General features: G+C 38.8%; 1 protein-coding gene across 2 annotated transcripts; it reads right to left on the bottom strand.

The window, feature by feature from the left end:
• Window positions 1-905: 905 nt before the first annotated feature.
• On the bottom strand, window positions 906-24,479 carry phf1 (PHD finger protein 1). Of its 2 annotated transcripts, none has more exons than XM_004568557.5 (15): window positions 23,885-24,479; window positions 23,200-23,278; window positions 22,966-23,047; window positions 22,206-22,292; window positions 20,781-20,875; window positions 20,107-20,255; window positions 19,530-19,625; window positions 16,851-16,919; window positions 16,467-16,590; window positions 15,015-15,082; window positions 14,277-14,414; window positions 11,995-12,073; window positions 9,407-9,522; window positions 7,505-7,591; window positions 906-5,775 (listed from the first exon to the last, which is right to left on the bottom strand). In XM_004568557.5, exons 2-15 carry the CDS (start codon window positions 23,275-23,277, stop codon window positions 5,361-5,363), a joined length of 1,683 nt encoding a protein of 560 aa, XP_004568614.2. In that variant the 5' UTR covers window position 23,278; window positions 23,885-24,479; the 3' UTR covers window positions 906-5,360. The 2 variants fall into 2 exon arrangements, with proteins under 2 accessions (XP_004568614.2, XP_012779384.2); XM_012923930.4 differs by having other exon boundaries at window positions 14,283-14,414; window positions 23,885-24,478.
• Between the last annotated feature and the right edge of the window lie 775 nt (window positions 24,480-25,254).

Genomic DNA, 25,254 nt, shown 5'->3' with positions numbered 1-25,254 from the left:
GTCTGTAACGTAGCTCTTAGGTCTTTTGTGATTTCTCTGAGCATTGCACCTCGGGGTTGAGTTGTGGTACTAATTTGTTTTCCCTATCACTCCATCCGTACAACATAACAACACCTTACAGGGAAAATAAACTTTAAAAAAAGACCAACATGGTAAAAAAAACAATTCTCTAATTGACAGTGATTCTGGTGAAAGTTATTTTAAAATAATTTTCTCACACTTCTTTTGTAAGCTGCATATATGTGAAGCTCTGTTTTTTGGTTCTACTTTGTCTCCTTACTTAAGAATGTAATTCTCTCATGTTTTAATATGATTCCTGTTCTTTGCCATTAGTGCAGGAATGCTTGAATCACCTCTAATTAACTACGGAGGACAATGAGCACAACATTTTGTATGAAATCATGTAGAGTTCACTGGTTTGAATTGGTTGAAACCAGAGTGAATATCTAAATCAAACCACCCAAATGCATTTCAAAGGGTCTGTCAGAGGTTACCTCTCACGGTACAGTCAGTTGGTGATGCTTGCACGTCTTTGCACCTGTTCGACAAAGGACATATATAGCGTGGAACCACATACATTAGCACCCTCTGTAATCTCAGTGACGATCTGTCAGACAAATAAAAAGATGAATTTTGATTATTTCCCTCTCACAAAAGATGTTTAAAGGGTTTAAAAGTCTGAAACAGCTCATCTGGATCTTTTAATTTGAAATTTGAAAATTTGTGTTTTTATCCTTCTCTGACCTTCAACCAGGAAAGTAAAACACAGATTAATTTGATAGTGGAAAATAATGACAGCAAATTAATTAATCCTGGTTTGCATTTATCTTGTGAACCACTTTCTGATGGACCGACACCTAACAGGACAACTTATTTTTAAGTTTTTTAATAGAACAGTGCAACAGAGAGGTGAAACTTTTTTATTTTTCATGTTACATATTAGGTGTATCAACGCAGAGTATACATGTACAAATGTAATTTCTTCAAAAATACATCAAAACTGAACTTGGACTTGACTACTAATCAGAAAAAGAAGACCACGTCTCCCAAAATAAATGGTTTTTTTTTTCTTTAATGTAGATGTTTTATTTCCTCCTGTTTTGTTTTAAACTAATCTGGTTGATTTCCACCAAGAGTACAACCTATAACAAGCACTTGACGGGTATGGACATACCATAGAAAACACACAAATACATTCATCACCATCGCCTAGAAAGGTTCAACACACTCCTCCCTAATAAACTACAGTCAAATAGTCACTGAGGAGGATGAGAATTGCAATGCAATATTGTCTTACTGGACAGGAGCTAATATAACAAAGAGGTTGCTATTTAAATAAAATCTGAGCATTTTGCATCAATTATAACTGCATAAATGTTGTACTAGTCTTTTTATTTTTAACTAAACCTGTAACGCAGTCTTTCTTTAAAAGATAGAACTGACAAATGTGCATGTTGTGTAAGTTTTATCAAACAGATTGCTGAAATAAACCTCTGTATAAAATATAAACTCTGAAACCCGCACAACAGTTTTCTAGATTTATGTAACCTGTTTGCACAAAGATAAAATCCAACTTTCAGCAGCTCCACTTCACCTCCATAAACATATTTAAGTAGATGGGACGTGAGCAGTCAGGCCTCAGCTGATGCATTCGTGCTTAATGCCTTGTTTTAGATTTAAACCATAGACTGTTAGTCCCTGGAAGAAAACTATGGTTTTAGTATGGAGTGTCTTATTTACCTGTACTGTTGTGAACAGTATTGGAGTGGGAGCGCCTTTAGCTGATCTTTATGACATTTAAGTCCCATCATAAACAGACAAAAGAAAAGAAAATTCTTTCAAATAATTCCACTGTGATGACTTTAAATGTATGCTTTGCTAAAATGTGTTTATATACTGTTTTGTTGTTTGGAATGTACAGTAACATCACAGTCCTGTTCGATTAAAAAACTCTCTTCAGCAGCGTAACTGGTCCGTCTATGCACACGTACACAAAGGTTTGGGGGTCACTTTGAGTACTCCAAGTTGGGGGTTTTTCCTACAGCATAAGATTGAACATATGTTGTAAATGACAATTAAGGATGAATGAAATCACTCATCATAAGTGATTTATGAGTTTGTGTAGATGTTGTTGGAAGATAGGAGTGACACTGAAAACTTACCACTGTACTTCTACATAGATTATCTATTATAAAACATAAATTATTAATGATCGATTATTCCCTTAATTGTCACAGATAACATTACCAATCGGTTGCATTTTATATAATATCACAATCTTCTCAAAATTCATGCATTATCTAAGGGAACCCCAAACCTTTGAGGTACTGTTGGATCTGTCAACAACGAGCCTTCACTTGTATCAGTATGGACTCATTCGTGTCTTTTCACCGTCTGATTGGCCGACCCAGTCGAGCAGACCAATCGGCAGGTACACACCCTATATAGGCACTATGCAACCACATCAAAATAAATAAAATAAAGTTGTTCCATCATAGCAATATATTGTGAATATATAATTCTATCTATAAAACAAAAGCCCTCTTGTGGCTCCTATTTCTAAGACATAACAGTAGTCTAAATGTAAATTATGTGTGACAAAATCTAACATAACAAATAAGTATCCCCATAATAACATGTATACAATCTCTTATTAACATACTGTGATGAAAAAAAAAACATGAAAACCTCCAGAGAATTTGTTGTTTATAGAGCCAAAGTCAAATCCTTCAATAACGTACTCGTCAGTGAGGCATTAAACTCCCCCCAACGTAGTCCAAAATATAAGCCTGTCTGTAGTACTGTGTCCATTAAAAGGTTACTGCTTTTTCATGCACAGCCAGCAGCCACCAGCAGGCTGTCATAATGCCTCTCACTGATGAGAGGGCCATTCGTCTCTGATAACATTCTGGGCTCATTTTCTCGCTGAACTCCACGTGAACATTAACCACGAGTTGATGAATGAGCAATTAGAAAAGCGAAAGCTGATGGAAGCTTGACGTCTCATTTCTTGGATATCAGTAGCAAATGCTGTTAATAACTTGATAAATGTTTGTGAGCTGTAAAAAGTACAAAAAGTTTGGGAAGCTTTGTGAAATATAAATAAAAACAGAATCCAGTTATTTGCAAGTCTCATAAACCCATATTTTATTCACAACAGAACATAGAAAGCATAATACACATACTGGTTTAAACTGAGAAAATGTTACTAGTTTAAGAAAAATATATGCTTATTTTGAATTTAATGGCAGCAAAATATGTCCAAAAAGATGGGACGATGTTGACTGTGAGGCATCGTCGCTTCTTTTAACAACAGTGAAGAACAAGAACTGAGGAGGCCAGTTGCTGGACTTCCAGGAGAAGAATAATATCCCATTTTTGTTTGATATAGAATTCTAGCTCACCAAAAGTCCTGACTGTTCTTTTTCATACCAGTTGCAAACATATCAAATGTTTTCAACTGGAAGTCTTCCTGAGCCCAGGCTGTGACTTCAATGACAGACTCTTGCCTGTTTTAATGCAGTGTCACCTGAGGGCCTGAAGATCGCTGTCAACCAATATTGATTTTCAGTGAGATTTCAAATTATATATATATATCTATATAGATATAGATATATGGTGAAAACTTGGCCCGTTTCTTCTGAGAAACTCTTCCTCTCTAAGATGCTCTTTTTATACCCAAACATGTGACTGAGCTGTTGCCACTTAAAACCTAATTAGTTGCAAAATGTTCCTCAAGCTGTTTCTTTTAGTAACACTTACTTTTCAAACCTTTTTTTTGCCCCAATCCCAACTTTTTTAACCCTTGTTGCCGACATCAAATTCAAAATGAGCCATTTTATTCATGAAAAGTAAAATGTCTCAGTTTAAACAACTGTGGGTTTATGAGATTTGAAAATCATTACATTTTGTTTTCATGTACATTTTACACAGTGTCACAACTTTTTTAGAGTTTTGTAATTAAATGTAGTAAAACTTTATGGGGCCTGCTCTATCAGTTTAGTGATTGTAGTCCTCAGATGTCCAAATTCTTTTAAAAAAGAAGCAATTTTCATTTTACAGAAAATAAAAAGATGTCAGAATCACAATATTTTCAAATTAATGAATCATCATCACATCATACTATCTAAATATTAAAGTATAGTTCAGAGTATTTTAGTCTATGGTCATTTATATTTAGCAGCATGGAGCAGCAGCGAGACGAAGCAAAGTATACACAATAATAATAATAATGGATATGACACTGACTCTGGAAGAGGGTTCCAAAGTAGCTTGCAGATGCACTGCAACTATTGGCAACTTGAACCAGTTTAAATAGCACGCTGCATTTATATATTTTATGAGAAATGCCAAATCAAATAGATGTGTGAAATAGTGGCTGAGCTCGTCCTCATGACCTGCCTGTAGTAATATGGTCAAACTGTTAACAAAGCGGAAAACAATTTTCACTTTTTGGCAAAATTTGATTCTCGTTTCTGGTAAATCATCAAATTCTTGTTTATTATCACAGTAATACTTTTTCTACCTGTTCTCTTACACATTTCCTGTCATTTTGTGCATCGAGTCAAGCTGTATTGTACATTATTCTAATTTAGTGGGCAGGAACAATTAAATAGTGTATTGTAGGTTTTTTGCCAAGAAATAGTTCCAAATTTTAGGAAATACGCTTTGTTGTTTTCTTACTGTGGACATCCCACAGAAAAGCGGTAGTTACCATCTTTGCACTTGTACATTACATTTGAAGCTACACCCAACACAAACTGTTCCTAAAACTGAGCCATAAAATCTTAAAATAAGCATGCCAGCGATAACATTTAAATTAATGAGCTTAGGATGGATCTAGGTCAGCTGTTTCTCTCTGCTTTTTGTCTAAAGTGACTCTAACTCCACTCTTTTATTTGTGATAACTAGGTTTCAACACAAAACTGAACCAGAACAAAGTAAAATAAGTATATTTGGGGGTTTTTGACTGTTAAATGTTGAAATTTCAGATATTTCTTTTTAAGCGTGGCCTTTTAATTACAAATATTAATGTGGTCCAAACACAGATAAAATCATCAGGAGGTTTACACATTTTCCCTCATCATTGTAAAAGATGATAAATGCAAAGGCATATTCCAAAGTTAACAGTACAAATATCAGAGAAACACTAGCAAAGAGGGACATTTAGTAACAAGTAGTGAGGTTATAATGATGTAGAATTAGAGGTGATGCTATGAGAGCAACCTGGATTTGCAACGTGTAGAATTTTTTTTCCTTTTTGTTTTGTTTGTACTTTAAACACTGCCACGTATTACATACACAGCAGTTCTGTGACAACTGCAAAACAGTCATTGTGTCTCTAGTTTACGCTCTTTGTCTCAGTACAAACTCACGTTCTCCCACTCCACCAGGTACTGCACCTTCCCGTCAGGTGTGACTCGTCTCGCCAGGATCCTCACTGCCTCCCCTCCTCCCCAGCTCCTGGCCACTGTTCCGTCCCCACCTCCCATTCCCATTCCCGGTGCCCCGCCGCCGCCACCTCCTCCTCCTCCACCACCGCTGCCACCTCCTCCTCCTCCGCCTACACCACCTCCTGCACCCATGCCAGCCTGATAAGGAGGTAAGTCACGTAGAATGAGGGGCTCCAGCTGCTTCTGCCCCAGCTGGTGTTGATGTTGGTGGTTGTGCTGGTGGTTGTGATGGTGCTGGTGGAGGTGGTTGTGGTGATGGTTGCTGTTGGAATTGAGGGGGTATGGGAAGTATGTTGGTGGTAACCTGCAGTTGTCCTCCATGCTAGGAAAAGAGAAGGGGAGGAGTTAGGAAAAGAGGATGGATTCATCTGGATGGAGATCAGTCGGTCCTTCACATATTTTATCTAAGAAAAAAAAATTAAATATAGTATTAGTGAAGTTCGTAAATAACCCATATATTAATATTAGGTAGACTTTTGGTTTGTGTCTTCTTGAATCGATGCCGCTCTCACTGCTCTCATCACTCTTGCTTGCTGCGTTTTTTTTTAATAATAATTTTGTGAAAATATGTCACAATCGCCCTTTTTCTGTTCCAAAGTCATGGTACTAATAATAGGCCAAAGAAAGTGTTAATGCAAAACAATATTACAAACATTACATTACAGCCAAGTTAACCTGTGAAGTTTGGGGTATAAAAATTACTTTGTTATTTTATCCTAATAGATATTTGTGACCAAACTCTGTGCAGACAGAGAATTAGCAACCAATTTGCAAAGCTGCATAGTCAACCATGTATCAGCCAAGGATCTAAACACTTACCCCATCAATAGAGGTTATTACCAACTGAATAGTTAATTATGAAGTTAATTATAGATGTAAAAAAAATAAATGGTTGGCAAAGACCAAGTCAGTTTTTGATATTTTAGATAACTGTATTAAAGATATTATTTTAAGTTACATTAAGTTTATTCTGTTATGTATATTTTATTCTAGTTCCTGATCTGTAGTAGTCAGTAGTATGGTTTTATGAGAAAAACATTTAGATTTTTTAACTTGTATATAAAATACCAACTATGGACATGAATTGAATATTAGCACTAACTACAGATTCTCTGTGCAGAATAAGAGTTTCATGGTCAGTTTAAAAATTGTAAAATAACCTTGCTGTCTGCTCCAAAAGAGCCAAAATTTAACAACTAATTAATTAATTAATCAATTACTGTAGGTTTGCGCTCAAAAAACCCAACAAAAAATTATATTAAGAAATCTACAGTTAAGTAATATTTAAATAACTTAAAAATATTTTATACCTGTATTATAAAAGATACAAGATGACAACAACTGTGTTTTATCTCAGAACTATTAAAACATTTGTAATAATGAATGGTCAACTAGTTCCTTTTAAGTTATTTATGTAATTTTAGATCAGAATATCAGAATCAGAAAAATTTATGAATAAATTACATAATTCTGAGCTACGTGCCAGTCCTTGCTTTGGTGTTAGGCCAAGAAACAATAACTGTAAAGAAAATCATTGATAATTAACTTGAAAAAACCAGAATGACTTCTTCTTCATAATGAATCTCTTAATTGTGAGCACATAAAACGTTTAGCAGATTTTCATTTATATTCTCTTTGTTTCATACACAGGCCTGCGGTGCTTGTAGTGGTTTATTTTGATAACTTAATCGATAAGGGGGGCTGCTCAGCTGCACTGGGAAGATTAAAAATTTGTGCTGACCGATAAAATATGTAGTGTGCGCACACTGAACGTCAACAAACGTGCCACTCGGTGCTCAACTGTCAAATGTATACGATTGAGGGATCTGTCTAAAATATTTGTATACACCACATATATGTTGGCACTCACAGTGCCCCCAGGCAGTGCTTATGCAAAGGTGTTCAAGATTGGTCCACTCGTCTAGAAAGGGAACATACAAGCATATATACATACACTACATTATAGTATGACAAGTTACCCCAGACAAAGTCAGCAGTGAGCCACTATATAAGATTTAAGTCTAAATATGAGGAGGATAAATGAGAAAAACCTGTTGTAGTGATGGAGACTCCTGGAGAGTGTTGAGTTCCCATTGTAGGTGGTGTGGTATAGGGCATACATCCGTTTTGGAGGAGAGCTGTGAAGGGGATTCAGACAGGTTGACACACAATTTCCATCCAGCTGGGTTTAAAAGGAAAAGAATTTATTTTAAAGCCTCTTTGAAAAAAAACAACAACACTTTTGTGATTTCTAGCCTTGGAGTTATTTGTTTCAGGTTACTTACTTTTCTGCCACGGAGATTTCTACTGCCTAAAGAATATGATGGAAACAAGGTTTTTGACGGGTTCCTCGTGTATTTTCTCATTTTTACCTTTATCCGTGCGGCCCTGTGCTTTTCATCTGACCCAACACCCTCAAAGGCATGTTTGATGGCATCAACAATCTTATCATGTTCAAGTGAGTTCAGCTGAGCTCATCTGAAACCGGATTTGGTCACTTTTATAATCATAACCTACTTTTATTTACCTTTTTCAACTTACTATAATTTTAAGACTACTATTTCAGCCTGACATTATTCAGTTTAACAGCTACTTAAGTATTACGCGTAGCAACTAATTTTGCTTGATTAGCCCTCATCATCAACAAACAACTGTCATGGTCCGCGCACCTCGCCAGCTGACGTCAGCTCTCGCCTCTGCTCTCTTTCTCTCTCGCTCTCTCCCGCTCTCTCTTTCTCCTGCCGGGGCGGAGCTTAGTGTGGGCTCCCGCCCCTGGCCCACGCACCTGGGGATGATCAGCACACCTGCCACTGATTATGAATTAGTGCTAGTTAAGATGGCGGACCTGCGCTACTCGTCGCTGGATCGTTGAGCCATCAGCGTCAGTCGTCCTGCAATCTGCAAAGTTTAAGTTGTGAGTACGCCTGAACCTGGAGACTAACTGTTTATCTGTATGTGTGTAGATTCCCCCTGGACCCGTTCCCTGTGCACTGTGACTGAGCGTGAGCCAGAGTGGTGGTGGAGAGAAGAGGAGCTGTTTGTGTTTAAGAAAGCTGTGTGGAAATCTTCCCTCCCTGGACTCCTGCCCCTTTCACTCCCGGACCCTGGAACCCCGGCCCCTTTTCCCCAAACACCTTTGTACATATATTTCACTGTGGAGAGCACTGTAAATAAATGCACTCTTGTTTGAAGGAGTTTGTGGTCTGCGCCTGAGTCTGCTTTGCTAGCCTTGACAACAACTTTATTTATACTGTTAGACAACAATATTTTATTACATTTTTCATTTTTTAAATGGTATTTATTCATTTATTCATAATATTTAGCTAACAATTTGATAACAACTATAAACCCATATCTCCGCCTTCAACTATTCATCAGTATTCATCAGCCAATAGTTAATTAAATATAACTTTTTACATAACTACTCTGTTTCAAACGTTAGATAACACTTGTATTTGTTTATTAATACTATTAGCTTGTAATTTTAACTGTCACGCATACTTTTAATAAGCTACAGCTATTAATGATTCACCCTTTAACCATTACTGATAGTCCATTACTTTAAGTGACGTTATTCTTTTTGACTCCAAAAGGTGCAATAATTTACAAAATGAGTGCTGTTTGCATTCAATAAGACCTGAATCTAAAAGTCCAAAAAGTCATCAGGACAGTGTTTACTGAGGTCACAGACAAGAGGTCCAAAGTGTTATTTTTCCCATTGGCTTCTCTAAAAATGGACATCCTTTTGAAACCAGATGAGTCACCTCCTCCTCCTAGCCATTATATTTGTATTATTATAAATTATGGATACTACTTTTTACACAGGTGAAGTGAGTTTTTAACTCTTCTTACATCCATTAATAATTTACCTGAGCAGGAACAAAACTGTACAACTGAAAACTTCTCTTATTCATGAATAATTCACCTGAGCAATAAAATGTTACAACTCTTACCTCAGGTTAAGCTCCTCCTCTGACTTCCTGGAGTTATACAGGCTGGCCCCACCCATGTAGCCATGGCAACATGGCAGTAGCTCAATAGGGTTGGCAGCTACTGGGGGTGGACATGCCTGGGCACAGAAGACACACACAGATCAGCTTGTGTCTGGATGCCAAGATCACAGGAGTCAATGAAGCACTCGTACCTCCGTGCTCACTCATGCATTAAGTCAATTCTGCACAGGGAACGTTCTGTTTTATGACAGATACGTCTAGAGACAGGTGAGCATGCTGAAAACCAGAGTGAACACATCTTAAAACTGAGGGGATATCCATCCTGAAGGCTTTTTGCTATTCTTACAGATACAGAACAGGTTGATTTCCATTTCCTTGCACTGCCTGATGACAAAAACGGGCAGATATACAGTGGTGTAATAAAAAGTGCTTGCACCTGACCTGATTTCCTGTTTTTTGTCACACTTCAAAGTTTCAGATCATCAAACAGATTTAAATATTAGACAAAGATAACCTCAGTAAATTCAAAATGCTTTTGATTAAAGGAGAACGGTTATCCAAACATACCTGGTCCTGTGTAAAAAAAAGTAATTGCCTTTCTGGTTAAATCATGAACTAACTGTGATTAACAACATTTACTAGAAAGCTGAGCTCAGTTTCGCTAAACACACTCAGGCCTGATTGCTGGCAGACCTCTTGGATCAAGAAATCACTTAACTAGAACCTGTCTCACAAAGTAGAAGCAGGCTAAAAGGTTTCAAATAGCGACACATCGTGCCACGATCACAAGAAACACCGGAGAAGTTACTGACATCTATCAGTCTGGAAAGGGTCACAGAGCCATTTCTAAGGCTTTGGGACTCCACTGAACTACAGTGAGAGCCATTATACACACAAACCTTGGAACAGTGGTGAAGCTTCCCAGGAATGACCAATTACCCCAGGAATACAGCGATGGCTCATCCAGGAGGTCACAAAAGAACCCAGAACAGCATAAAAAAACTCCAGGCTTCACATGTCTCATTTAAGGTCAAAGTTCACGATTCAAGAGACTGGCATCCAAAACCACTCCGGACCAACAGGACCATAAAGGCTTGTCTCACATTTGCCAAAAAACATCTGGGAAAATATCCTGTTGACTGATGAGACACCTTATGGAAGGTGTGTGTCCCATTATATCTGGCGTAAAAGTAACACAGCATTTCAGAAGAGGAACATCACACAGTAAAATATGGCGGTGGAGGCTGTTTTGCTGCTCAGGACCTAGAAAACTTGCTGTGGTAATTAATGATAAACACCATCATTTAGAAACTGCATTTTGTGTTGACTTGTGTTGTCTTTGTCTAATATTTAAATTGGTTCGATGATCTGAAACAATTAAGTGTGACAAACATACAAAACATAGGAAACCAGGAAGGGGGTAAAAACTCTTTTTTTTTCTTTACATCACTGTATCTTTAAATCCAAATAAATAACAGGATGCCACATCATCAAGGCTCATCAGACACAGCAGTAGGATGTCTCCCTTAGACGCATCATTCCATAGCACATCTCATAGTGCTGCTCTGCGGCGACTCATGACCCATGACAAGTAAAAACATCAGAAGATCATCAGAGCCATCAATCACTGGAGGCATCATCTCGGAGGATGCCACCTAAAGATTTCTCATCACTGGACTGTGACATATAGCACCAGAGTGAGCCCATTATCATTCCCTTCTCCAGCATTACTATTAGGATGGGATTATTATTCAGTGGCCTTAGTCGACATCTGTGCCTTTAAATGGATGTGCTCTGTCAGTGCTGGACTGTCAAGGTGCCAGCGCCACCTGGCCAAACTGTAATTGACTGCAAAGTGCACTTGGAAGTGATCCCAGGATACGCATATCAGCATTCCTTCCCATCTCACTTTCCACAGTACAAGGAAGCAGCTCCTCCAAGACGGACGGGGATTAGCATCAATCAAACGGGGCACAATGGGGCCTGGATGTGCCAGAGTGGAAACGAGTGCTCTGCAGAGCGTATTGTTCCAGGATTACTGTATGTGCACATACATGGATGACTGATGTGTAGGACGACAAAGTACAATGAGCACTGTAAGAATGCCGTGTAAAAATAGTAACCACCGCATGTGATGTTCCTTGTTTCCGTGCAGTCCGCTGGGAATTGGATTTGATGATCAAGATAAATGTGGCGCTGAACTGCAGGTGTTGATGAAATACATGAGCAGCCAAGATTGGATTTGAATTATACATTTTAACTGAGCCACATACACTACACTTCATCTCTCACGTGCTAGCCTTTATGCGAACAGCAGACTGTAAAGCATCAGCAGGCTTTCAACATACAGCGAAAGGGAGAAGAAAAATATGAGGCACTGAGCTGCACTGGGTGTAAAAAGACACAGACTGAGCTCGACTGCGAAATGAACCTTCATCACAGTTTCTGACTGACAGGTTATTTGGATCGCAGAGAGCTGTTTACCTGGATGCATGAAAAAAAATTTAAAAAAAGGAAAAAATACCAGAGAGGTTTTGTTCCCCAGACCTCCTCCCCCCTTCCCCTGAGTTGAAGACAGAGGCACTGACCTGTGTCTCCATGATGCGACGCTTTGATTTACGTGACTCTGGCCCCCCCACTCTCCTCTGGCAGGGTAGCGACAATGGGCTGAAGTGAGCAAAAAAAAACACATAAATAAGTATACAAGGATACACACAGAGACAGAGTCCCTGTGTGCAACACTTAGTTTTTACTGCAGTGTGATACAGAAGAGCAGTGAGATGATTGTTAATACAGACCAGCCTAAACATCATTTGTCTGGCAATCTGTTTCTTCCTCTGTGCTTAAAACTGACCTTGTTTATAAAAGCTGCAAAAGCTAAAACTGCAAAAGCGTCTCCCAAAGGATGAAATCTCCACTGCATGCTTCCATGACTGGCCAGCATATACTTGTCATTATACTATAATTAGAACTTTATCAGTCTTAGGAATTGAAATGTGTCTTTTGTCCTAAAGGCAATGATAAAGAAAAGACCGAATAGTCATTAAATGAAGAGATTTATCCTTCTCGTAGTGTGTTTTTTTTTTTAGCAAATAGCACGGCAGTCTGGTCAGTGGATTATAAGAGAGTATAAAGCTGACATTCTGTTGTAAGGAGGATATCTTAGAGGATATCTTATGAAGTGTTAATATAAAAAGGTTTATATTCTGGGGAGAAATAACATTACAATCTGCACATATAACTTTAATATTTCTGGTGTGCAAGCTGAAATTCAATAAGAATCTGTTTGCAGTACTTTGCAGAAAAAGATGACAATTTCACCAAAGCCAATTTAAAGAAAACCATGACATTAGTTTTAGAGCTCAATTCAGTCTGGGTCACAAAAGAAAGGGTACATATAAAAAAGAATTACAGTAAATATTGATGTGTTTTTTTTTTTATCTCATAAGAGCTTTATTTTCTGTACTCGGATTAACTCGTGAAAGTGGCCAGTTTTGTATTTTTCTCATGCAACACAATTATATGAATTATGTATAAGAAAAATACATGCAACAAATACAAGTCACGAACACAAATCATTATCATTTTTACTGAAGACAATAGAAATGCTGATATCTAATGTGAATGGTGCTATTAGACCACGGCTCACACGACCCAGTAATTGTTTAGATATCGTCCTCTGAGGTGCATGAATATCTAAATGAAATGTTGTTTGTTAGCAAAAGTCTTTGCTCAATGTTCAAGGATGCTCAGATGGTCATCTCCTCCTGTCAATCAGCAGCACAACTTCACTTATAAGATCCGGATGGTTTAATAAATATTATCCTTCAATATTGAGCTGATTGGGAGACAAATCTGAAGACAAATCTTTGAAGGTCTCAGCGTACCCAGCAGATATCTCGAACAAAACTTCCTATTCAGTCAGTTCAGATCGTGTTAACTATCAAAAAAGCTAAATTGCTAAAAGCTACAGTGTTTGCAGATTATGGATCAAATATATAAGAAAAATGTAAAGATATATAAAATATAGAGCTATGCATAGAACATTCTTTCCTCAAAATCTGATATAAAACACCAACTTATATATCAGCCTTTACATGCCTCCCCAGCTTGGTGCTACTAAGCAATCACATCCCATGTTGCTTTAACAAAATAACCAATTGATGTCTTTTGTAAGTACTTTAAACCTAATACTGAGAACAATGTCCATTCAGATGTCTCAAATGTCCGTCAGTATCCTTTAATATCTGCTTTCTTTACTGCTGGCTCCCTCTATAAGATGAACAAACGATATCTCTTAAAATGGATGCACTGCTTAATGCTTCTGATGTGGCTGGCTGCTCATTTATAGAAAACTGACAAAACTAGTTGAACCAACAAACCTGCTGTCTGAGCAGAGGGAATTTGTAGAAATTTGGGTACGCAAAGACAATGCGTGTTACATCTCTAATATACATATCTGGATTCTGTTCGGATAAATTTTAAATTTGTGTTTCATAAATGATACGATGGTTTTGTGAAATGAAAATCCTCCCTTCAAGACTGCTCCACTCTGCAAATGATTCCATTGTAATTCAGTCTCAATACGCACCAGCTAAGTACTAAAAATGATTTATGATGTCTATGAAATCTACAGGACACGTGCAGATGCATGTGCACACACACTTGGGTAGATAATCACACGAAAGCACGCAGGGGAGCTTTCTGCTCTTTTAGGAAAATATTGAGACGCTGATACTTGTGCTGCTATATGAAAATTGCAGTCTTTTGATTCCTAAGTTAATTGTTCATGCATAATGACTATATGCCCTGTGGGAATCTCACAGCTCTTACTGAGATAAGAGCCAAAAATGAGAGACAGTGTCCTTACTCTGACCTTCTCCGGTGCGTGATGTTGATAGGTGGGTCGGTGATGAGCGGCGACGAATCGGACGTCAGCGGTGGAGGGGCTCGAACCTGAAGCCCAAAAAGACACTTTTTCTTCTTGATCTCCTTTCCAGAGACAAACCTGGGAAACACGGAAAAACATCTTCTGTCTCCAGCTGGTTCTTAAACTGTATCATCACCTTACATGTGTGTGTGTGTGTGTGTGTGTGTGTGTGTGTGTGTGTGTGTGTGTTTCTAGCAGTCCTCTGTGACGTCAACATTAAGCTTTAAGTTGTGTAACACAATGTACATATTCTCCTGATGAAAAATTTGAATCAGGAGCATTTCAGAGGTAGTGACTGCGTAATTAACTTGTACATAATTAGAGCAGAGTCTGCCTGGAGAAAACTGCTGTTTTTTGGCCACAAGGTTTCTCTGTTTTTTCAAATATTCAAAGAAAATTTGCTCATATTAACTGCTAGACTGTTTTTAAATAATTAATACCAACGATTCCTGTCCAGCTAGACCAAACAAGTATCAAAAAGTTGTACTTTTAATCTGGTCTAACTGGCAGCCATAGTTCACTTGCTCTGTATGCAATACACCTCGCCAGTTTGAACCTGCACGTCCAACGCTACTACCTTCAGTGCACTAAGAAAAGTCTTGTATTCATAAAGTGCTACTCATCACTCCAGTCATGTGTGGTTGGTGTTTATTCTTCTCATCATATGCAATGACTTACCTGTCCTTGTGGGAGTTCAGAGCGTTGAGGAGATTGTGACAGCGGTCTTGCCTTGGCGTGTCAGAGAGCTGGAGGACAGACAGGAATGAAAAATCAAAGCTGTGTTTACACAGTAGGTGACCACCAGACAGAAAACCTCTAATGCATACAATCACTTTGTTTTACAGTTTCTGACAGCAATAATGTTGTTAACTACTTTGGCTATATGGCTAAAAATCCCTGTTGTACATGTCAAATTTGATACTAAGAACAACTTAAAGGAGAACTCAAAACCTCAGACACAGAGACAGGAAACTCTTTACCTTCCTGCTTATTCTCCTGGGGGGGAAACTAGACTTTTTACATGGTGCTATGACTTTAGCACAGATGTTAATAAGAGATGACTGATTCCTTATGAGGGATATTTGTCCCCCAGTAGGATAAATGAACATATAATAATGATATATTTTTTTAAAAGCCCATCTAAATGTGATAAATTGTAGGGACTGTGATCTTAAATTCCCCTGTATGCAAATATGTGGCTATAGTAAGCTAGAAATACTGGATAGATGTAAAAGTTGTCGTTGAGTAACTAAAATACAACATATGTTTATATTCTGGATGAAGAGCTGAAACAGTTATCTAAAAGCACTGGATAACCTGTTGGAAAATGGTTGAAATATGTATCTGAAACAAAGGATAAAGAACTGAGATAGTGAGCTGAAACTCTGTAAAGTTCAAATGAATAGCTAAAAGTAGCTAAGTGCCAATATATCAATCTGTGAATGAAATACTAGGAAATATTATAAAATTAACCAATGACAATAGAAGTTTATTTTTCAAATTAAACTGATTCTTGCTAGACACATGTTGCAAGAATGAATGAAAATGTTTGAAAAATCCATAATTGGTGCACAAAGACAAAGGAAACTATGAAAAACAAAGATGGATTCACATGTGAAATACAGTAAAAAAAGACATTCACATTTACGAGAGGAGTACTGTACTAAAAACAAACCTACAAAAACTGTTGAGTAAACAGTTTGTTTGCTTCATTTCTTATAAGCAATGTATTAACTGTTGAAATAGTTCGCTGAAAATAATCAGTGGACATTTAAAATGGTTAAGCTGCACAGTACTGCATATGAACTACTCAACGCTTTAGCTCAAGGCAGCTAACCCATTCAAAACAGTAATAATTGTCACTTGGTGATAGTGGAGGAGAGTTCAGTTAATCTGATACGGCTGTGGGGGTCTATTGGCCAAGTAAGGTCACTAACCGCTGTCCTAGATCAACACTGAATTTTTAACTTGGTGTTCTCCTTTAAGCTTACATAGAGGTCATACATTTTTAACTTTAATTTTACTTTAATGCTGGTTAATAGGCTTTAAGTCTCAAATGTAAGAAAAAAAAAAGCCTGGCAGCATTTCACATCATTTCATCATGGTCCTGAAACAGGGAAATATCAATACCGCGCCTAGCAGCAACGAGTCCCAATTCTCATTGGTGAAGGACAGGATTTCATGGTCAAAATCAAAGTATTTCCTCTTGCAGCACAGCGAGAGATGGTAGAGTACTAAATGAGCCAGATCCACCCTGCATTTCAAAAGAGTAAGAGTCCGTTACACAAGACAGGTAAAATGCAAAAACAGCACGGACATAAACAATCAATATTTGGTGTCATTTTTTGTATATTCTTTTCAATGGACACAATTTATATTAATTTGTGTGTCAACCAGACGTGATTACCAAAAATGGGTGGAATTAATTCTTTAAAATGTATTTTCTGTTTCTGTTCATATTCATTGGCTGTAAAAATGTCAGTAAATATGTTACAGTCAAAATGTCAAAATCACCAAGTCATGGGGAGTCTTTGGATTGTCTCTGGTCCCTTTGTACATACAGAGCACTGGAACTGATAAAACCTAGAACAGAAGAAAAAAACAAAAATTCAGACAAGCATCTCAGGTTATTCCTAAAAAACCATTTCTTTTACTCTTGATGAGTTTGTTTGTGTAATAGTTACCTATGGCAAGGAGGTCATGTAACTTTTTTTTTAGGGTTATGATTACAGAGAGGTGGGGCTTCACCCAAAACATAAGTGATTTGGTTACATTTCACTGTGTGTTATACTTGTATAACTATACATGTGACAAATAAGGAACCTTGAACCTTGTGTTTTGGATCACAGGGACACATTAGGACTGTTGAATGATGAAAAAGGTGCATTTGCAAAACATCTCCATGAAATTTTTTTTAAAAGGGAGGGGAATTTTCAACTCTGTCAAGAGGTAAGCATCTTTATTATTATTTTTTTTACAAAATAGCTAATCCTTTTGTTTATTATTTGCAGAATCAGTATTTCTTTTTGTATCTAGATATATTAATCCAGGGAACTATGTTACGTCTTGTTGAGCTCTTATTAATAACTTCAAGTGATTGATACGTGTGGGGTTTTTATTCTTTCATTTTCAGTCATGTAACAAAGGTCACGATCCCCTGCCGTCTGTGTCCCCCTATCTCTGTTCTTCGTGTTTCATTTCAGCACTAGTTATTTATCTTTAGTTCCTGCTTTACTTTGAAGATTTGCTTCATTATGTGGCTTTTTGGTTTGTTTGATTTTTAACTTTCTGCTCTTATCCCCCTCCCTCCTTGGTGATTATCTGCCCTGCCCCTATTAGTTTTACACACCTGTGTCTCATTTCTAGTCACTGCTGAGTGTGGATATATATTTCTGCCTTCTCCTTGTCCGCTGTCAAACTGTCTGTCTCGATTCCTCACACCCTTCTTTTTGGAGCCAATGACTTGCTTTTTCTTGAATATTTTGCCATCTTTGGCTACTACATTTGCGTCCTCTCGCCAATCTAGGACATAAATCTTCACAGTTTTTCCACATTTTTGCTTTCCTTGCTATCTATAGATGTCTTCTCCAGACATTTTATCATATAAATCAAGCAGAACTGGAAATAAAGGGACAGGTGTATCGTTTTTCCACTATAATAACATTCTGCCCCGAATGACCCTGAAACTGAACTCACACAACAACAACACTGTGTGCATCTGTCCTTCTATATGCATGAAGGTCACTGGGTAAGATGAAGCGCAGACATGGTATGACAGCGGTGCATGCTTACTATTCCAACTGTGAGCTCAGTCTTCACTCTTCCTCCATCACCTGCTCAGCAGATGTTGTACCAATCCGGCCTCACTCCCCCCGGCTGTCAATCTAAATCTAATCCCTCCTTTTTTTCCCTCTCCTCTTCAGACAGGTTCGGCGGTAACACAGTGTCAGGAAGGGTGTGAAACCCAGTTGGCTAGCACAGATGGTTAATGACAATAATAACTTAATGGATGGACACATTTTATTACACGCATGGGATGCAGCCTATGAAACCACACAGTGATCAGCAGCTTGCATATCCACCCAGCATCACATCTGAACTAATAGCTGTGAGGTGATATGCCTGCTTAGTGTCTGTCACCGTCCCTTTGCTCTCAGTATGTAATGAGCTGTTGTCCTTGTAGAGCGAGTCACAGAGTACATTAACAGGCACACTAATAATTTAGTCTTAAGCTAATTAAGGCACTTCTCTGATGAGTGAAGCTGTCATGTGGACATCTTTATCTGTTTACCTTAAATAGACTGTTTATCTGCTTATCTCAAATAAACTGAGACAATCAGCTAATTAATAATATTGATAGTGGATTCACACTTTGTTATGAATCTGTTTAAAATAACAAATTTTACTGTTTGCTTCCAGTTTCGTAAATGTGCAGATTTTTTCTCTATTTGTATATTTTTAAGTAAATATAAAGCATATGGAATATTTGAGATTGCCTTTTGAACCACTGAGAAGCTGTGCTACATGTGTGTCATTCAACAACAACGAAATAATCAACAATAGCAAATGTATGCCGAGTAGAACACAGGTACTTTCTGTGCAGGGTAATTACATATCTAAAGAGGCTGGATCTAAAAGTAAATGATATTTGGTGAGCAGTAATAATGAAAAAACAATGTAAACTAAGCTATGCTTGAAATTACAGACTTACGCGATCCAATTATAGATCGTGACTAATACACCGCCTTAATATTGATGTTGACTGTTTATTAGCAGATAAGGAAAGACAAAGAGGATTAAAAATGTCTTGCTTTGTTTTTCTTAATTTATATCCTTATCGTTAATTTAAGTTTCAAACATTTTGATTGAGTTCTTAATTGAGTTGTTATTTATTTTGATTTTGTCTTTTTTATTTGTTAAAATGTGCATCATTGCTTTACTGTTTTTATCAAGCAAGCCAAAAAGTTTTTTGCAGTCATATAATTATCAGAATTGATGTACCTTTACCCTCAAGTATCAACATCTGCTTCAAACGTCCAACAAAATCTAACAAATAAGTTATAACCCTCCCGGGGAAAGTTTTAAAAAGTGCACATAAACAAATGCATTATACTGTAATGTGTTAGCTGCACAAAATTTCAACATAATTATGAGTATACTGTCAGCTTTCTGCAGCGATACCCTGTAATGTACCTGTCCCCATACAGCAAAGGCTTGGTTAGACACTGCGTGCAGGCCTCGTGGAACCACTGACCACAGCTGCCACACTGTAACATCTTCAGGTTCCACCTGCAACCCAGTCACAAGAAAGAAACAGCAAGAGAGACTTTAAACACACAAATGAATGAATGAATGTGTCCAGCAGCATAATTGAGCGATGGCTACCGAATGATGACTGCAGCATTTCATAAGACGTATCTTGTGGTCCCACGACTCACAGTTGGGCGTTTGCTTTATTCTACTTGAGGTACTACATAAGTACTACATAGGAGCTAGCCAAACACAGAGAGTGCATATAAAAGATAGCTTGGAGTACTTTTATTTTATTGATTGCATATCTGACTTGATCTTTGATACATAGAATTTCACTCAAAGAAAGCCAGTTTCAACTGACTGAGACACGTCAGATGCACTGCGTGCGCTTTATAAATAACCCACAATACGCCTTTGAGATATCTGAGTTCAAGCTTTGTGGGAGAATGAAAAAAGTTTAGGAGCATACACAAAGTGTACAGTCAAACTTAAAACTGGCCTCTGCAGTGTCACTCACTCTCCAGGTCCGGCACAGTAGCAGTAACACTGCTGCTGATTGGTCAGGTGCTGTGGGTCCCAGTCCAGGGATGACAGCTGATAGGGTAGCCGAAGTTTCATAAACTGCATGAGCCGGGCAAAGCGCCCCCGTTTGAGGGCCCCCCCTCTCTGTGAATACAATTTGAGGACAGAACTGATTGGTTTGCGACCTCTGAAATCACTGTCATGTCAGAGCAGCGAGGGAGACGGATCACATGCGATGGGGAGAAGGCAATTCGTTTCATTTTATTGTAGGTCAGCTGTGAGAGATAGTGTCCGAGGAAGCGGAAGTCTGGACAATGAGATATGGACATTGACCGATTGACAATTAAGCGAGTGCCTTCTCATCTCATATCTACAGAACTGGAGCACATGTGATTGATTGACTTTAAATGTACTTTTCTCAACTCCAGTGTAGTTTTTCAGCTTCATAGCTATTGATTGTTCATGATTTCACTGACATAATGTAGAACATCTAATACTCAAGTCAATACTGAGAGAATTAGTGCGCTTTTACCTCGAATAAACCCATTACCTGCCACACACAACAGGGTAGCCGCAGCACAGCTTGATATATTTGACTGGATTTCTCCTATATTACGCACTGAATGTTTTTCCCCCCAGCATGTGAAACGTAGAGATTAGCCGTCTGACCTTGGTTGCGACTGCAAAGACACATTGCCGACATATCCACGAATCGCTGTCAGCTTCCGGTTCGATGGTTGGCGTGTGACACTCCGGATGATAACCTGTAATGGGAGGAGGAGGCAGAGCATTTAATTCGTGTTTACAAGACACACAGCCGGAGTGACAATAATGACAGAGCAGCTCCATGTTTAGTGCCAGTTTGTTTCAGCTGCATGAAAAACATTTCACTTACACTATTTGCATTTAGAGAGAGAAACGTAGCGAATATGTTTGTCTGCTTTTTCCTCAAAAATAAACTGTCAGAAACCGTGTATGCATGACAGAGCTGTGAAGACATGACGCTAAGATTTGCTGTCATTGCTGTGACAGTTTTAAAACTTCCTCCCACTTGCACTTCAGTATATCGTAGCTTAAAGGTCCAAATGGAGTAAAACACTAAAATGCATGACCTTCACTGTGCAGAATATGCATGTGTAGAGGTCAACACTAGCCTGCTACTTTCTGAAATCTTATGAAGTGGGAAAATTTCTCAGTCCTAACTGAAAATAACACTTTAAGACAGCCACATGTGAGCATGATTAACCTTTCTGAAAGTCAATCATGGTCCATCACTTTGTACCTTTTTAAAAAAAAAAAAAAAAAAATATATATATATATATATATATATATATATATATATATATATATATATATATATATATATATATATATATATGCTTGAGACTAATCCTCACCCCTGTAATATCCTGATTTGCATTCATAAAACTCACAGCATTTACACGAGAAAGACTCCCCTTTATCCTGGGGCTGGGGGATCAACTGCCAAGATTTTAAGGCTTGTAAAAGCTAGCAAAATTCCCAACTGTTTGTGAATTCCCATCAATTCCTGGAAGGTTTCTATGCTACCTACAAGTTCCCATATATAGTCACTAGATAGAGAGAGGCAAAACTCAATGCGGTGTATTCAATGTAAAGAAGTGTGACGAAGACACATCAAGCTTTCACTGTATATACACAAAATTTCATTTAGAGTATTGCACATCTTGTAATCTGCAGTTAAACCTTTAAAAATCTTACTGCGTGCATTTTTCAGCAAGACAGAAAAAGAAGATGTTATTTTAGGATTGCTTAACTATGCAATTATCAAATTAGCTGCAAATTATTATTCTGCAAATTAGTATTTCCAGTTCTTAAAATATGTCTGGAAGGGATATTTAAGTCAGCAATAAACCCCAGAGAAGTTTTTTTTTCTCACTTTGTTTCTGGTTCCGATGCAGGTGCCAGCGACAGTATTACTCATTTCTGATATGTGGTTTTCTTTTTATAAGTGTGGCACTTTTATTTACCATAATGTGTCAAACGTTCAAGGTCAGTGCAGGAACTGGTGGAGCACCACCATTTGACAGCGTGTGATGAGGTGTGCTCCCTTACCGTGGCGACATTTAAGACAATTTATGAGGGGTTCTTTAAGAGGCGGAGCGTCACAAATACAGCAAACTTCTTCCACTCCAGCAGCAACTGAGGCAAACAGAAAAAGACAGAGAATAGCAGGGGAGGGGAGGAAGGAAATGTGAGAGAGGAAGACAGAGAGAGAGAAAGCAGTCAACAGCATTAATTTATGTATATTGATTCACATCCTTGCCACCTCATTGATTTCAGTGTCTCCTGTACCCTTTCAGATTTCACTTCATTTGATGAGCGGATATCCAGCCTGGTCCTAACAAGTGTCCAACTTCCCCTTTCTCTTGATGTTAGGTAGAGTGGGGGTGCTAGCTCCCTGTGGAGTCTAATAAACTCTTAAATAGACTGTAATATACCAATTACATCTCAACATGCCCCCTGTCAGAATACTCAGAGCACTCGGTATCATAACCTCAAACGTAACTGAAATTTCTCTTCTGCATTTTTCTTTGACAACAGTTGAGAGATCTTGAGAGAAAAGGCACAAGATTTGAACTTTTGAGCTCACAAGAGGAACAAATCAGACGAGCATTCATTCAACTCCTTCAGCAAAATCTGAGAGTGGAAGCACCACCTTTACTGCGAGTTCATCCGAGCATCTCTGTGTTCAAAAGCTCAAGCTAGATGCATTTTTAACCCAACAAGTACAAAGTTCTCTCAACAGGAAGCTACTTACTCTTCTTGCCGAAGGGAGCGGGAGGGGGGGAGGAAAAAAAGGAGTTTTTCTTACACGAGTGAATGTCCTTTCTCAGTACCCAGAACTCAGAGTTGTCCTCAAATCTCACCAGACAACACTGCTTCACTCCATCTACCTGAGAAGGAGATAGCAGGTGAGCGGAATGATTGACAAAACTAAATGGAAGTCTTTTCAAATCCAGCCAAACACATTCATGCACATGCTGCATACACACAATCAAAGGTCTCTCTGTCACACACAAGCATACACACTCATACATGCACTTACTCTTTTCACATTGCCGAGGTACAGTAGTCCATCACTCCATCGAGCCAACACATCATCTCCTTCACTTACTCCCCCCATCCTGAGGAAAGAGACAGAGAGGGGAGAGAGAGCAGGGCTCATGTGAAATGGAAATCCGATTTATTCGCTGAATACTTTGCTGCCATTGCTGACAGAGGGGTTTATGGCCCCGGCATTTCGACTGCTTCTGAGACAGGCGGGCTTCAGTGCAAAGGGGTTAAAATCTCCCCCCCCTCCATCCGCCTCCTTTTAGACTAGAGCATAGCGACAGCCTGTATCCACCACAGTGAAAGATGAGAGTGAGTACACAACCAGAGAGCAAGACAAATGATTACTGCACACATCAAATACACATACACACACAGAAAAAAAAACACTGCATGATGACTACTGCAATACAGTTTGACTGAATGAGCAAAGATCACAGTGCAGCTACTTGAAACATCTTCCCTGCACTTTGCTGTTGTCTTCCCCTCTCCCAACATCTTAAAAACTTGAATAGATGCATCAAATGACTCTGCAGGCATTATCTCTGCACATTGAGCATTTGTTCCAGTGCATGCACTCAAGTCAAGACAGACGCAGGATGCATTACAGTGTATGTAGCCTTTTGTGAGTCAGAAGGAAATCAGACAAATTTCGCTGAAAGCTGGCCGGTGAAGGGTACCTGTCAAGTCGAACTCCTTTCCGTCGGGGTCACAGTGATTCCTGGACAGGTTGGACATGAAATGCCCTCATCTGCTGTGGGTCTCCGCTGCCCAATTACTGCCAGCTCGGATGCGCAGCCTGCGTGTTTGCAAAAAGTGGATGATGTGCATGTATGTCCCTGTCTGTGCCAAGCGCCTGTGTGTGTCAGTCAAGCCGTCAGCGAGGAGGGAGAGGAGGAGGAGGGGGGACTGACTGTCCGTCCGTCTCTCAGTCTAGTTTGTCCGTCCTCCGCGGTGCCGTTTCGTCATGTTCCCGTCGCTTTTGCTCTCAACCCCCCCCTCTCCGTCACCACCTACTGATGCTATTAAGGCGGGTTTGTCAGAGCAGCACCGGAATCAAGCCGCCAGAGACGCCATCATCCCTGCCTCTCGCTCTCTACCGACTTGTTGTGACGCAGACATAAAACACCAAGATAGAGTGGGAGGGAGATACTGATAGAGGGGGATCCAGAGGTGGCGGGGGGGTCCTCCGCGAGAGCACCTTCCTGTGTGAGAGATTGACCCTAAATCGCTGTGACAAGGTGGGATTGTAATTTCTGAGAAAAGAAAGGAGGGTGGCGGTGCGCTAAAAGCCAGCGGAAGCAGCGCGCCCGGTGACAGGGGCCAATTAAGTAGCCAATTAGTGAGTTTAGCCGCCTCATTAATCGGTTTCAAACAAGAAGGGACCGGACAAGTTTAGGAAACCGGTGGGAAAAGTTTTCAGCAGTAGAAGCTGAGCAGGAAGATTAAACTGTTGCTTTTCAGTGCTGATTTTTAACCGCTGCCTGCTAAAATGAACTGAATTTTGTGTTATCGTTCTTTCTGTTTTACTCAAGAATTTTGGGATAACATTAAACATTATTTAGAAAACACTACAATGGGATCCCAGTAGATTTAAAGCATATATGAGCTCAATGACTTGCAACACAACGTCACAGAGAATTACTTCCCATATAAACCAGATCTTACAATTTTATCTAAAAAATAAACTCCAAAGGCGACAAATATCCAGAGGCCATCTCCTCTGGGCTGTGATGTCTGATGGCTCACAAAAGAAAGAAAGAAAAAAAACACATGAACAAATGCACAGTGTCCCTAATTGCACCAGTTCCAGTCATACATCCAATGCAGGCTGCTTCATTGAGTTCAGTCTTGAATGAACCATGCACGTTGTTGAGTATGTAGGGTTACTGAAAACCTATTAACCGCTTCAGAAAAAGCAAACATCGGGGGGAAGCTGCTTCCAGAGAGTCACAGACACGTTATTAAATTGTAAACAATGCTAAATCACACCGGGATTTAGATTACTCTTACAGTTAAATTGCTTTAGTCGAACGGCGTGTTTTGCTGC

This window comes from Maylandia zebra, linkage group LG11 (assembly GCF_041146795.1).
Source record: "Maylandia zebra isolate NMK-2024a linkage group LG11, Mzebra_GT3a, whole genome shotgun sequence".
Lineage (NCBI taxonomy): Eukaryota > Metazoa > Chordata > Actinopteri > Cichliformes > Cichlidae > Maylandia > Maylandia zebra.
The sequence above is the reverse complement of the archived record's forward strand: the minus strand, read 5'-3'. Positions and strand labels throughout refer to the sequence as shown.

What these genes read in the sequence shown, in the direction of transcription:
- phf1 (XM_004568557.5), bottom strand. Translation starts at nt 23,277, where the DNA reads ATGGGGGGAGTAAGTGAAGGAGATGATGTGTTGGCTCGATGGAGTGAT. An exon ending in TACTGTGCCGGACCTGGAGA is followed by an intron (nt 19,626 to 20,106) that starts GTGAGTGACACT and finishes ACTGGGTTGCAG; the next exon opens with GTGGAACCTGAAGATGTTAC. An exon ending in GAGGAGGAGCTTAACCTGAG is followed by an intron (nt 7,592 to 9,406) that starts GTAAGAGTTGTA and finishes TCCCCTTCACAG; the next exon opens with CTCTCCTCCAAAACGGATGT.